This window comes from Phalaenopsis equestris, unplaced genomic scaffold (assembly GCF_001263595.1).
Source record: "Phalaenopsis equestris unplaced genomic scaffold, ASM126359v1 Scaffold000297, whole genome shotgun sequence".
NCBI classification, from domain to species: domain Eukaryota; kingdom Viridiplantae; phylum Streptophyta; class Magnoliopsida; order Asparagales; family Orchidaceae; genus Phalaenopsis; species Phalaenopsis equestris.
In genome coordinates this window covers 3,516,542-3,530,785 of record NW_018164739.1, presented here as the reverse complement: position 1 = coordinate 3,530,785, position 14,244 = coordinate 3,516,542, and the positions used below count along the sequence as shown (strand labels likewise).

The 14,244-nt window shown below is 33.8% G+C and overlaps 2 protein-coding genes and 1 pseudogene across 2 annotated transcripts; 2 read left to right on the top strand and 1 right to left on the bottom strand.

The window, feature by feature from the left end:
• The window catches only part of LOC110025432, a 24,223-nt pseudogene extending 19,895 nt beyond the window's left edge, over positions 1-4,328 (top strand).
• Positions 4,329-6,128: 1,800 nt separating this feature from the next.
• LOC110025377 (glutathione S-transferase F10-like) lies at positions 6,129-8,190 on the bottom strand. Its single transcript, XM_020725830.1, has 2 exons — positions 7,998-8,190; positions 6,129-6,717 (listed from the first exon to the last, which is right to left on the bottom strand). The coding sequence occupies exons 1-2, from the start codon at positions 8,104-8,106 to the stop codon at positions 6,227-6,229; spliced, it is 600 nt and encodes a 199-aa protein (XP_020581489.1). The 5' UTR covers positions 8,107-8,190; the 3' UTR covers positions 6,129-6,226.
• Positions 8,191-13,330: 5,140 nt separating this feature from the next.
• LOC110025411 lies at positions 13,331-14,026 on the top strand. The gene has a single exon (XM_020725872.1). It carries the CDS (start codon positions 13,349-13,351, stop codon positions 13,838-13,840), a length of 492 nt encoding a protein of 163 aa, XP_020581531.1. The 5' UTR covers positions 13,331-13,348; the 3' UTR covers positions 13,841-14,026.
• Positions 14,027-14,244: the final 218 nt, after the last annotated feature.

The window sequence follows — 14,244 nt, the reverse complement described above, 5'->3', positions numbered from 1 at the left end:
TAAATTAACATCATTTTTAATACAATAAGCCCAAGTCTTCCTAGGTCTACCTCTGCCTTTCTTAACACAAGTCGAATCTAAAACTTCTAGTCTCCTAACTGGATCATCAGATGGTCGACGTTGAATGTGACTAGATTATCTAAGGCAATCATCTAAGACGACTTTCTCTAATTTTGCGTGTCACAGGAGCTACACCAACCCTATCACAGATATATTCATTTCACATTTTGTCTCGCATTTTGTGTGTAAAGCCACTCATCCACCTAATCATTCTCATCTCGACAACACTTAACTTATTATTATGCTTCTCTTTTAAAGGCCAACATTCAACGCCATATAGCATTGCAGATCTCACCACCGTCTTATAATTTTTTTTTTTCAGTCTAAGCGGTACTTTTCTATCACACAAAAGGCCCGAAGCATTTCTTCACTTCAACCAACCAACTTGAATTCTACTATTAACATCCCCATCTATATCACCATTACTTTGAACAATGGACCCTAGATATCTAAATCGTTCACACCTTTTAATAATTTGATCACCCAAAGTCACACTTTTATCACTAGAGCTATTACTACTAAAATTACATTCCATCTATTCGGTTTTAGTTCTACTTAAATGAAAGCCTTTAGACTCCAATGTAGACCTCCATAATTCAAGTTTTTCCCGACCTTTTTCTCTCATTTTATCACGAGAATGATATCATCAGCAAAAAGCATACACCAAGGTACATAAGAATTATGCGGTATGTATGTGAAGCCCCTACACTTGAACCCCGGATGGGAAAAAGTGCTACGTGGGGACCACTTCCTCTTGAGTTCTTTTTGTCTGGTTGATGATCTAAGGATTAGAGCTCTAACAAGGACGTCAGTTATTTAACTTAGCGAGATTTTGAAACCCCCGAAGTAGATAAACATCAAGGTGCCATTTGGTTTAACAATTGAATTTTTGATAGAAACTCCGAAGTTAAGCTTGCTCTTGTTGAAGATCGGGATGGGCAAAATTGTGAGACCTTCATGCCAAAGATAACAATTTCTCAATGGGGCATTTACATGCATGGCACACAATTCTTGTGTATTTAAATATCTCACCTCTAAACTTACATATTTACACACAAAATACCTGCATTATTATTACTTTTTAAATTCAAATTCATCTTTTCATGCATAGGTGTGAGATACCAAAACACATGAACATTCTTTGCTACCTATTCAAATTTCCCTAATTTTTATTCTTTATGCTTCAACAACAACAACGGCAATAAGCCTTTATCCCGCTGAACTTTCATGAATCCTTTTTCTCTTTTGTGTCCTATTGATTGTCATATTTTTATTTAATTCTAATAAATTAAGATCATTTTTTATACCCAGATCTTTTTAGATCTATCTCTATCTTTATTAACATAAGTCGAATCTAAAACATCTATTGTTCTAATCGGATCATCAGATGGTCGATGTTTAATATGACTATAAAAAATTCAGGCCATAAAATTTATGCTAGTTGCAGTCTACTTAACACAACCTTCCTTTTTTTACATCCGTGGTTTGAGACCCGGCGAGGCAGTGTTTTAGATTTTTTATACATGTATTTTTGTTCTTTATGCTTGATGCTTCTAAATGTTTGTGTAGGGGATTTGAAGCGAATATGTGAGACCGAGCTTGGACTAGTTTCGCAATGCTGTTTAGCTCGACATCTTTTGAAGATTAACAAACAGTACTTAGCCAACGTTGCTTTGAAGATAAATGTGAAGGTTGGAGGCCGAAATACGGTACTCATGGATGCTATATCTAGACGTATACCATTGGTCCATGACCTGCCCACTATCATATTTGGTGCTGACGTCACACATCCTCACCCTGGAGAAGACTCTAGCCCATCAATCGCTGCTGTAAGTTTGTTTGTTAATGCACATTTGATGATGATTTTTAATACTTGTTTTAAATTTTAGGGACATTTACATACACACCACACAGTTCTTATCTATTGGCCTACAATTTTTACGTTTATACCACCCAAAATATTCATATAACATAAAAAAATACTACCATTTTAAATTTTATTTTCATGCATGCATGTAAAAATTGAAGATTAGGTGTTAGATATGTAAATACATAAGAATTGAGTGGTATATATAATATGTCTTCCTAAACTTTGTTGCCACCCATAACGTCTATTTTATCATATGGCAGGTTGTGGCATCTCAAGATTGGCCAGAGATAACCAAATATGCAGGACTTGTTTGTGCTCAGGCCCATCGCCAGGAGCTCATTCAGGACTTGTTTAAAAATGAAAGTGGTGGCATGATCGGGTGTGTTTTCCTTTATTCACTTTCTTTGCTCTTCCATTTGACTCTTCTGTCACTTATATCTTTTTGACATACACAATACATTTTCAGGGAGCTTCTTATTTCTTTCAAAAAGGCAACAGGATTCAAGCCAAAGAGGATAATATTTTACAGGTCCTGTGATCCATATGCTTCTGTTTATTTGTGGATTTGGTGTTTCTTCTTAACATTTTATTTGTGCCCTTACATGCAGGGATGGCGTGAGTGAAGGACAATTTTATCAGGTTCTTTTGTACGAACTTGACGCAATACGCAAGGTATATGTTTCAATTATATATTTATATATCTATTACCTAAATTACAATTTTTGCATACATGCCATCTCTTACCTATGCATGAAAGGTTGCTTTTCACTTTTAGAAAGTTAAAAATGGTGGTAATTTTCATATGAAGTTTAGGTGCCAGATATGTAATTTTCATGGGGATAGGATGGCATGTATGTAATTGTCCGTAATTTTTTTAGCTTTTTTTTTTGGGGGGGTTCTTTCTTTGCAAGGTATCTTATCTATTAAATTTCCTTTATTTAAATTTCCTGTTATTGAAATTCTCTGTTGTCTTATGTTTTTTACTGATAATATTACAGGCGTGTGCTTCTTTGGAGCCTGATTATCAACCTCTCGTCACTTTTGTGGTTGTTCAAAAGCGTCACCACACCCGATTGTTCGCAAACAACCATAATGACCAACATTCAGTCGATAAAAGTGGAAACATCCTTCCAGGTATGTATCACTCTTTTCTAGAATTATATTTATTTATTTATTATTCCTGTAATTTTATGTTAAAGTTTGTCAACTTTTTAATAAACTGCAGGCACTGTTGTTGATTCAAAAATTTGTCATCCAACTGAATTTGATTTCTACCTGTGCAGTCATGCCGGAATTCAGGTAATTATATGTTTGCTACTCTCAAGCTGTCGCACTGATCACATATATGATTTTAAGATAGGATGATGTACATGCATAATACCCCACTCAATTCCTATGTTTTTACTTATCCAACACCTAATCTTCAATTTTAACATACACCTTCCCTATGCATGAAACTGGGTGTCATCTCAATTATTTCAATTTAAAATGTATATATACAGGAGTTGGGTGTATGTGTTAATGCCCCTTTATGATAATCTAGTAGTTCACATTATCAAAATTTTTTGCAGGGTACTAGCAGGCCTGCTCATTACCACGTATTATGGGATGAAAACAAATTCTCTGCTGATGGACTGCAGACACTCACCAATAACTTATGCTACACGTAATGAATCTTCTCATCTTTAGTTAATTTTGATCGCTTACTTCCCAATTTAAATTTTAACTTTTTTAATACTTGCTTTCTGTAGCTATGCAAGGTGCACAAGATCCGTTTCTATTGGTAATTTCTCTCGATACCATTCAATTTAAGAATCAATGTAAATGAAAACTGCAGATCTGCTCTGAATTTTATTTATTTATTTATTTATTTATTTTCACAGTGCCGCCTGCATATTATGCCCATCTCGCCGCTTTTAGGGCAAGGTTTTACTTGAAGCCGGAGACCTTCGATAGTGGCTCAATGGCGAGTGCTGCCGCAGGCCGAGCTGCTGCAGCGAGCGGCTCTCCCCGCCCCCCCGAGCGCCCGGAACTGGTGCAGTGAGGCCTCTGCCTGCGCTGAAGGACAATGTTAAGCGGGTGATGTTCTATTGTTGAGTAATTCTACCAGTTATTACTCTATTTCCTCTTTCGTGAGACTTGGCTTTGGTTTTATAGACAAGACTTGTGTAGCTTTACTGCTACTGCTTGCTATGTTTTTGATTGGATTTGGCTTGAAATGTGTGTTTTCTACGACCTGCTTAATGTTTTGGGTGACTGGGGAGGGGTATAGCTGCTTGCCAGAAGTTGTGATTGAGAGTCCCTAAATGGCATCAGGGGACTTGAACATTCGTCTTTCAGTAATATCATGTGTGTTTGGATTGATATATTTTAATGAGCGTTGAGAACTTGATTGTGATTTATTTGTGATGATTTTTGTTTGCATGATGTTTTGCTTGCGACATTTTTGCATTAAAATTTTTTATTTTATCGTCACATCTTTTTGGCTTTATTTCAATCAGTTTCTAAATGAGTTTTAGATTGATTTAGTCATGTGATATTGAATCCAGTATTGAATGATTCTTTTGTTTTTAGTTTCATTCAAATTATCTATTTAGACGCTGCCAAATTTAAATTAGCAAAAATTGAACGAACAATCATTGTAGTTTTGGCTGTCGTTCGGCTAATAATTGTTCCCCAGTGGATGGTGGACCTGATTTGAATTTTAAAGATGATATGATGGGGCAGGGCTGTCAAAATGGCCTGTTGTGTGCGAACAATTTATAAGAAGTTCGTGTTTAGTGAGCCGAACACAACTTTATTGTGCTCGATATATAAGTGAGCCCAACACGAACAAAAATTTGTTAATTCGTGTTTGGCTTGCTTGAAATATATATATATAAATTATGATTTAACATAAATAAATCTTATCCCAACACTTTATATTCTACGGTTGAGTGATTTGGGTTATCAAAATGACTTTATTTACGAACATCTCGTGTTGGGCTTGCTAAGCAAACTAGTCGAATAAAGAACTTTGGTGTCTTTTAACGAGCCCAACACAATGTTCGGTTGGTTTGCACCCATAGTTGCATGTATGTTGATTTCCCAAATTTTGACTTTACTGAGTTTCGGCCAAATAGTATGGCTGGAATTTTACAACATTTTGGTGTTTCCCAAATTTATATCAAACATTTATATGAAAATGATAATATCAAACTTTTAAAGCGAAATAAAGTTTGAAATTTATAATATTTTTGGTGTTTCTTAAATTTATGTGTGACCTTCATGATAATTGGAAGGTGGGCAATTTTTACATACATGTCCCACATTCCTTCTGAATTTACATTGCTAACGTTTAAAGTTAGATGTAAACACTTGACATGAAAATGTGCATTGATGATGACATGTTTGATGTGTGAATTAACAAGACTTCTGTTGTACGCATGTAAATGTTCCTTCTAAGATTTTTATCAACTAAGAAGGAAAACGTTGAGAGGGAATTTACGAACATGCCGCCCAATTTTTCTTTATTAACATATCAACCAAATAAATTTTATTTTTTACTTATAAGCAATACAATTCACGCTGAAAATATAATAATATAGTAGTTTGTACATAAAAAATGAAGTTTATGCGGTTGATATGTTAATACATACGGTTAGTAAACATTGATTTTTACTTAAAAAGAAACTTTTCTTATGTATGAAAAGATAAAAATAATATAATCTAGGCTTAGCTCGTGTTCAGATCGTTGATATTTTGAGTTAAAAAAGTGTGTTCGTGTTTGGCTGTTTGCGTAGCGAGCCGAACACGAGCTATTCACGAACAAAGAGTCATTTTGACAACCCTAATCACGTAACCATAACCATAAGATGTCATGAATTGGAGCAAGATTTAAGACATCATTTGAAACTAATTTTATAATTTTTATTCTATTTTCTTAATTAATATTTTTAATTGATTAGGGTATATATATATATAATTGATTAGTAGTATTTCAAGTCAAAACGAACTAGACATGAACGAAAAAATATTTGTTCATTTTGTTCATGTTCGGCTCATTAACTTAGCGAACGACCCGAACATGAGCTTCTTAACGAGCCAAACATGAGCTATTCGCGAGCAAGGAGCCGTTTTGAGAGCCCTACCTTTCATACATAGGTTATGGTGCTTATCATGTATGAGAAAAGTAAATGCGAAAGCATTGATTGCTATATAAATATGTAAATTTCACATTTTCTTTTTATTTTAAAATGATCAGCGGAAATCCACAAAATTTAAGCACTAACTCGTTCAGGAACTCGACAATATCTCTCAAAACCCTTTCTCCCCCATTCCCGGCCAGTAACGAAGCGCATCCGACTCCACCATCTCCGCCACCTTCCCCGCCGCCGGCCGAGCCCTTATCTCCTCCCACCACCCCTTCACACGCTCCTTATCATCCAAAACCCAACCCATTCCACACCTCTCCACAACCACGCCCAAGCTCGAAATATGCGTCAGATCGGCGAGCGTAAAATCATCCCCAGCTAAATACTTTGTCTTACATAACTGCTTCTCGTACACATTCAAAACCTCGGAGAGCTTCCTGGCAGAGGAATAGGCTTCAGCCTTGTTCCCCGCTACGCCCTGCTTCGGGAGAATCAAGAGATTTAGGGCAATGGGGAAGATCAGCGGGTTCAGATTAATGGCTTCGATGTCGATCCATTGGTCTACGAGCGCGCGCTCCTCCGGCGTTTCCCCGAGTAGTTTGGCGCCGGATTCCGCGTATTTTCCGGCGAAGTAGCGGATGATTGCGCGCGATTCTGCGGGAGGAGGAGGAAGAAGATGTTAGTAGCAGCGGGATGGGTATTCTGAAGTGTTATATTGATAAATATTAAAGTTTGGGTGTTAAATTGATAAATATATTTATGAAATATACTGTTCATATGTAAATTTTTTTTAAGGGAATTTACATATATAACATACAATTTTTATGTATTTAGATATCTCACATCTAAACTTTTATATTTACACATAACACTCATATTCATTAATGTTATATAAATAATAATACTCTTTAGGCATAGATTTAGGGTCCGTTTGGGGCAGCTTATAATTGCGGGCGGCGTACCGTTTGGTTTGCTCGTTTCTCCAGCTTATCCGAAACTACGTTTGGGTTTTTACACTAAACGCAAGCCGCGGGTCAAAATACGTTTGGGTTTTTACACTAAACCATCAAAATGCTACGTATGTAAATATAAAAGTTTTAGAATGAAATGTGTAAATTCATAAGATTGGTATGATACTTTTATAATTTTTTTCTTTTCATTTAAAAGGATGATTTATGTACAAACCACTCAATTCTAATGTATTTACATATCTAACACTTAAAACTTTAATTTTTACATACATGTCACTATGCTTCAAAGAGTACATTTCACTTTTAAAAAAAATAAAATAAAATGGTGATATTTTGATGTGGGATGGAAAATTTAAGTGGCATAAATATAAAAAACAAATTTTAGGTGTTAGATATGTAAATACTTAGAAATTGGTATAAATGTAAAAAAAATAAAACACTTAAAATCATGTAACTCTGCATTCCATATGTCCATTATATTATTAAAATTTAGAAAAATTCACACAACAAGCACACATATTTTTATGTTTTTACATATCTAACACCCAAATTTTCATATTTACAAAAAATCTTGTTTTCCTCCCCTTAATTCTTAATATCAACAATGATATCCTTACTTGCAGAAATTAAAAATAAAAATAAAAAGAAAATTCACATAGGTACCACTCAATTTCTGTATTTACATATCTAACACCTAACCTTCAACTTGCTATCTTATCTACATTGGAAGGTATAACTTACATTTTAAAAGTTAAAATGGAGACATTTTCGAAGTGGTATGAAATATTTGGGTGGTATAAATGCAAAAAAAAAAAAAAAAAAAAAAAAAAAAATCTTTGTTGTGAGATATATAAATTCATAGGAATTGAGTGGTATACATGTAAAAGCCCCAAAATAAAAATAATTGGATATAATAGCTATTATTTCCTTACAAAAAAAAAAGACCAGAAATTGAGCACTCACCAAAGAGCTCAAAATCACCGTCCACAACACAAGGAATTTGCCCAAATGGCTGCAAAATGATAAAAGAGTCAAAATAATTCCAACTATTTATATATTTTATAAGCGGCATGTATGTTCATGTCCCCCTACTTCCTATCTATTTACATATCTAACACCTAAAATTATATATATTTATATATCCACACAATTCTTATGCATACATAACTAACATAAAAAAAAAAAAAATTGATATTTACACATAATATTGATATTTACACATAATATCCATAATATCCCATAGATGTATTTTTGTGTGTTGTTAACGATTAGAGTGGCATGTATGTAAATATTGGTGTTCAGGTGTTGAAGATATGTAAATACATAAGAGTTGTATGGCATTTATGTAAGCACTCCCTTGTATTTATGTATCACGTAGGAGGACAGCTGAGGACTGTTGGATGGAATGGTTGTTGGCTTCAACGGCTGATTCTGTCCTTTAAGCGAGTTGGCTGGAAGATGTGGTGATGGCACCGATTGGGGGAAGAACGTTAGGTGGCGTGGGGAATTTACATATTAATTTTTTTAAAAGTAAATTATACATATATAAAAAAAGAAGAGCCCAAAGATTAATATGGATGATTTGAACTTAAGATCTTACAATGGGAGACTGCATCCTCAATCATTATGTCAGGAATAAATGTACAAAACAATATTATAGTTGAATATCATTACGAAAAATTATGTCATAAAATAGGTATTTTTTGTTGGAGAAGTTAAGCTCAAAGAGTAATATGTGCGATATTAAGGTGCTTGTATTTGTATATCATTATCTAAATAATATATAAGACAAATATATATCTATAAAAGATATAATGAATTTCTTAAAAACAGAACATATTATTTAAAAATAAACTCAATTTAGAACACTAATTAGTATGTGGACTTGGGTTGTATGATGGTATAATATTTTTCAATTTATATTTATTACAAAAAAAAAAAAAACAAATCTGGAATGCAGAATATTTTGGTAAGCGTGTGGTCAACGAACGGTCTGTAAAAGGTGGCATCTTTTTTGGTTCGCTTTGGGCCGAATGATCCGATGGGCTTTTTTCATTGTTTGGCAAAGGTGTGGGCTTGGCCCAATGTCATTCTTTATAAGAAGTAATATTATATGTGATAAAAAAAAAATAGAGCAACAGAGCAAAATAGAAGCTCAAAAATAGACAAAATAGTGACCAAAAGTACAAGTGTACAAGAGACTTGAGTCTTAGTAAAGCAAATGAGGATGGCTCCTTCCAACATCAATCCATGAGACTATAGACTTGATAAATATGGCCCCTTCTAAATGCAATTAAAAAAAATAAAGTCGAAAGGCATGATTTCTTCATGTCGGTACAGATTCGATCCATAAATAAGCCTTAAGAATCTGTCGGATGATCAAACATCAATTCTATAAATACATTCTGACATTATAGATAATATTACTTCCATAAATCAACATAATGAATTATATGACTCTTTCTAGCTTCCAAGAATTGTCATTATTGCATTCTTTCTAGCATCTCATGCATTAATATATGATATTTTTACGTTAAATTTAAACTCAGTACGAACACTGATCCATTTCAGCTTTAAAACCATTTATTATAAGATAAATATAAGAATGAAAAGTGAGATGAACATGGACGTACATTGATAGTATCGAGACATTATATTAGATTGGGTGTAATTATGTTGGAACATTTTAGTAAAAATCTTCTATGCACCCCTAAACATTTCCTACTATAAGCATGCACAATCCATTGATATGATCTAAAATGGTGATTATGTTGCAAACATATTACTATAGCCGAGTCTTATTTAAGTTAATAATTTTTATAATAGACATTATTAATAATTGATCACTCGACGATTGCATGTTGAAGTTCATTTTTATTGCGAAAAAGCTTATGTTTTTAACAGTTCATACAAAATAAATCATACTTGGGTAGATGATGTGCTAATTAGGACCGTCAAAATCATAATTATCTTCGCACTCTTGTGTTTTTTGATAATATTGTATAATATCATTGTTACTAATCATTTTATTTACTATTCAGTGATTACAAAATGCATGCTCCTGTAAAAGTTCATGCCCATATATTAATGCCTTATCATGCTCCCCAATTTTTTCATGATTCACCTTACTATTGGTATCATTGTTATTATCACTTAAGCCACTACTCATTGTTTCATACCCTTCAATAATTTGAGGTAATTGTATATCAAATTTCAAAATTCCTAGCAAATTTTGTGTGAAGTTACTAACCTTTGAGAAATCATAAGCAAAAATATTTCTATAGTGAAATAACTTTATGTTAATAAAATATTTAAAATTACTTTAACAAACCATTTTTTAAAGTTATATATATATATATATAAATATATATATATATATGTATATATTCGCTCGTACTGATGTTATCCTAAAAATTGGTTGATGAATATTGTGTGATTATGCCTTCAACATTATGATCATTAATCTGGAATGAAATAATCTTTGCATAAAGCATTATAACTTTACTTAATTTTTTTGTTAAAACAACTTCACTCAACTCATTATCCTCGACATTAGTTGCTGCAAATCCTTAATGAAGTGGTTTCAGGAATTAACTTTTTTAACCCTAGATGTGAAGTATGAGGTGAGACTTGGCACAAGATTGTGAGATACAATTAATTGTTTATCACAACGTAACATGAGTTGGACATATGTTTCACTCAATTTTTATGTTTTATATATTATAAAATTTTAAAAGAATAGTTAAATTCAATGATAAATGGATGCACTTCACCAATGCATAAAGAATAGAAGTATGCAGCTTGTAGAAAAATATGGACAATATTACTTCTATTTTACGTCACGTTCAATCCAAAAAATCCTATGATGATTCTTCATTTTGAATATCAAAAGATAAATACAAAAAAGAGACAAAGTGATTTCACCATGTATGCCTAATAATAGTCAAAACTCAACATATAAATTTTAATCTTTAGAGACAACATCATAATCATAGTTGAGCTATTAGATATGTAAATACATATGAATTATGTAATATATATGTAAATGAAAAGTCAATCAAAAGCTTATTAAAAACCCTTCAAAGCAATCATTAGTGAAGGATTTTACATCAAAAAGATTTAAAGTGAGATATATAGAAGTAGAAAAAAATTAGGTAAGATGGTGAGAAGCTCATGCTACTTGATAATCATGACATTTAGGGTCTTCTTAAAGCAACAAAAACTAGAAGCCAAAAGTTGACAATTATGGTGATATTTTCTAGTTAGGACATTATAAGGTTTTAAAAAGTTCAATCACATATCTAAAATTTCAACTCAAAATAACTACAAATAAAAATATTTATAAACATAAACATATCACACTGTGATCATAATAAGATGATTTACCAACTACTTTAATGCACAAAAATAGAAATAGAAGAGAAAAAACTAATAAGATTAATTTAGTAATATTGCAAACAAAACCATAATTTGAAACTCAATTAAATCATGTTTGTCAAAATATAGAGAATTTATCAACTAAGAGCCTTAGCTACATGATAACAACAAATTTAGGGCATATTTAATAGACACCAACATGATAAGAATAGACGAGCAAACAGAAGTCTTAACCATCACCACACCTAATGTGTGTGGACAATCGTAGATTATAAAAATGAAAAGTGTAGTAAAATCACACGCACACAATATAAATATATATATACATACATACATAAATATTTTAAAAGAATGGTCGGAGGCTATTATACGAGCCCCCCCCCAACCACCCTCATGTGTCTAACTATTTGAAGATTCTTGAATCCAAATCTTTAATATAGATGATGCCCAAGAAGTATAGCATAGAAAACAGGAGAGAGAGAGAGAGAGAGAGAGAGAGAGAGAGAGAGAAAGGGGAAACACAACCAACAAATAATCTCATTGGGGCAAAGTGAGGATGTTCCTCGGGCTCTCAGACTCATTTGATTTATTGAAAGAAATTGTTATGAGAGAAGAAGAGAGCGATGCCTAAATGACTGAAAGTCCCAAATGACATGAGTTGCCTTATATGAAAATATCCTATTATTTATAGACGATAAAAGAATGAAGATGTAAAAATTACATCATTGTCCCTGTGAGTTACATGTTATTATTATCTCCATCGACACATTTTTTTGTATTTGATACTTTTCGTATATCTGACACATGTTTATATGTTTGACACCTTTTAGTATGTCTGACACATTTTCATTGCTTCGTCCATCTAGTGAGATTGCCGACCGGCTGAATGAGGTGACCTCTGCTATCATCGACTCTTGTCTAGATTCAGGCGGACATTTTTGGTCACATATAAACAAATTCTTGTTTTTTTTTTTTTTATCATCGCCTTCTTCCGTATTGACTTACCTGAATTCTCTCTAGGCATGTAAGTTTAAAGATTAAAAGTTATGGACATGCAAGGGGTTTCATGAAGAAGTATAAAAAATTAAAGCTTTCACTAAAATGCCGTAATAATTTTTAAGAAGATCGAACAGAAAATGTAGTATGAAATATAATTAAAAGCATTTCCAAAAATTATAAACGTCATCACCCGTTCCTATGGTGCTTCTCTTAACATCATAATCAAGGTAAGAATCCCAACCCAATAAAACTTTTCAAAACGCCGCCGTACCACTTAGTTCAAGCATTTCACCAGCTTATCCGGAACCGCGTTTGAGTTTTTACAGTAAGTGCAGATCGCGTTTCAGGATAAACAGTTTATCCTTAAATACATGAGAATATGAATATTATTAAACAAAAATATATTTAGTCTTCATTTAAAATCTGAAATCAAAGGAGTGAAGATCGATTTAGGTTTATATAAAATAATGCAAGAAAATAATGAAACGATGGCCTTCGTCGCTTTGGTGAGGGCTCTATTAGGCTTCTACGTCATCGGTGGATGAAGATGTAGAAAAATTACGCATTTCGACAGGAAAAATTATTAGGTGTGGAATCCACATGCATGTGGAATTTACTACAACATGATTGCATTTGGTGTATTTTTTTAGCTGTACTTAAATCTGCATGCATACATTATTCGCACATCATAATTCTTTCTTTGACAGAGAGGAGAGGAGGCGTTCATGGGGACGTAAATGGGATAACCTAATGGAGGAGTTAGGGAGCGAAAAATGCAATTTAAAAAATTTAGGCTGTCCTATTTCTTATGTGGGATGTATGTATGTACCTATTTATGTAATTTTGAAAATTGTAATATAATTTTGAAAATAGCTTCCCGGGTTTTTTGGGTCCAATGCTCTATTAAATCCCTAGCCTTCGTATCTCGCCCGTTCCCAATGCCTCAAGAAATGGAAGGTCTCCAATCGCCTCTCAAGCGAAAGCCCGATCCCGTTCCAGCTGAGGAAGGGGATGATGAGAAAATGTTGAAGCAGCAGAAGCTCGACGCTCCCCTCGAAGAGTCGGCCGACGCCATACAAGATGACGAGATGGGGCAATCCGTCCAATTCCCGGCGGATAAGGGGAAGGAGAAGATGCTGGTAGATAAGGGAAAGAACATCGACGACGAGGGTGTTCAGGAACCAGGGGATTCTAGCGCTGAGGAGGAGGGAAGCGGGGAAGCCGAAGATGAAGAAATCGATCTCACTGATGAGCTTCTTACTGAGATGGATCCTGATAACATCATACCGGAACGTACACGGTTGAATGGTGAATTGGTGCCCGGGACTTACCGTATGAAGGGCGATGATGGCGATAAAGAAGTGGAGGTGGGGGACGAGGACTACAATGAAGATTTGGAGGAGTTCGAAGAACAGGAGGAGACCAACTAGGTCGGAATGGCAGATAATAGGTACAGATTGATATCACTTTGCTTTTTTTGAATTTTAGATGAGATGAATGCGGGATGTTTCTTCACTTCTGAGGCACATTTCCACACTGCATGTTCAGATTTAGGTCTTTTCCTGAAGATTGGTATTCTAATTCTATGAACATCTGAGATTTTTTTTTTTCAACTAGTTTTTTGTGAATTTTAGATGAGATGAATGCGGAATGTTTCCTCACTTCTGAGGCACATTTCCACACTGCATGTTCGGGTTTAAGTCTTTTGCTGAAGATTGGGATTCTAATTCTATGAACATCTGAGATTTTTTTTTTTTTCGACTAGTTTTTTGGATGATCGATTTTCTAGATATCCAGTTTTTTATTTCTTTTTTTTTGGGATGGGGGGGGGGGG

Coding starts and splice junctions, on each gene's coding strand:
- LOC110025377 (XM_020725830.1), bottom strand. CDS start 8,106: ATGCCGCTTATAAAATATATAAATAGTTGGAATTATTTTGACTCTTTT. Junction 6,718..7,997: donor CGGTGATTTTGAGCTCTTTG/GTGAGTGCTCAA, acceptor CTCCTCCCGCAG/AATCGCGCGCAATCATCCGC.
- LOC110025411 (XM_020725872.1), top strand. CDS start 13,349: ATGCCTCAAGAAATGGAAGGTCTCCAATCGCCTCTCAAGCGAAAGCCC.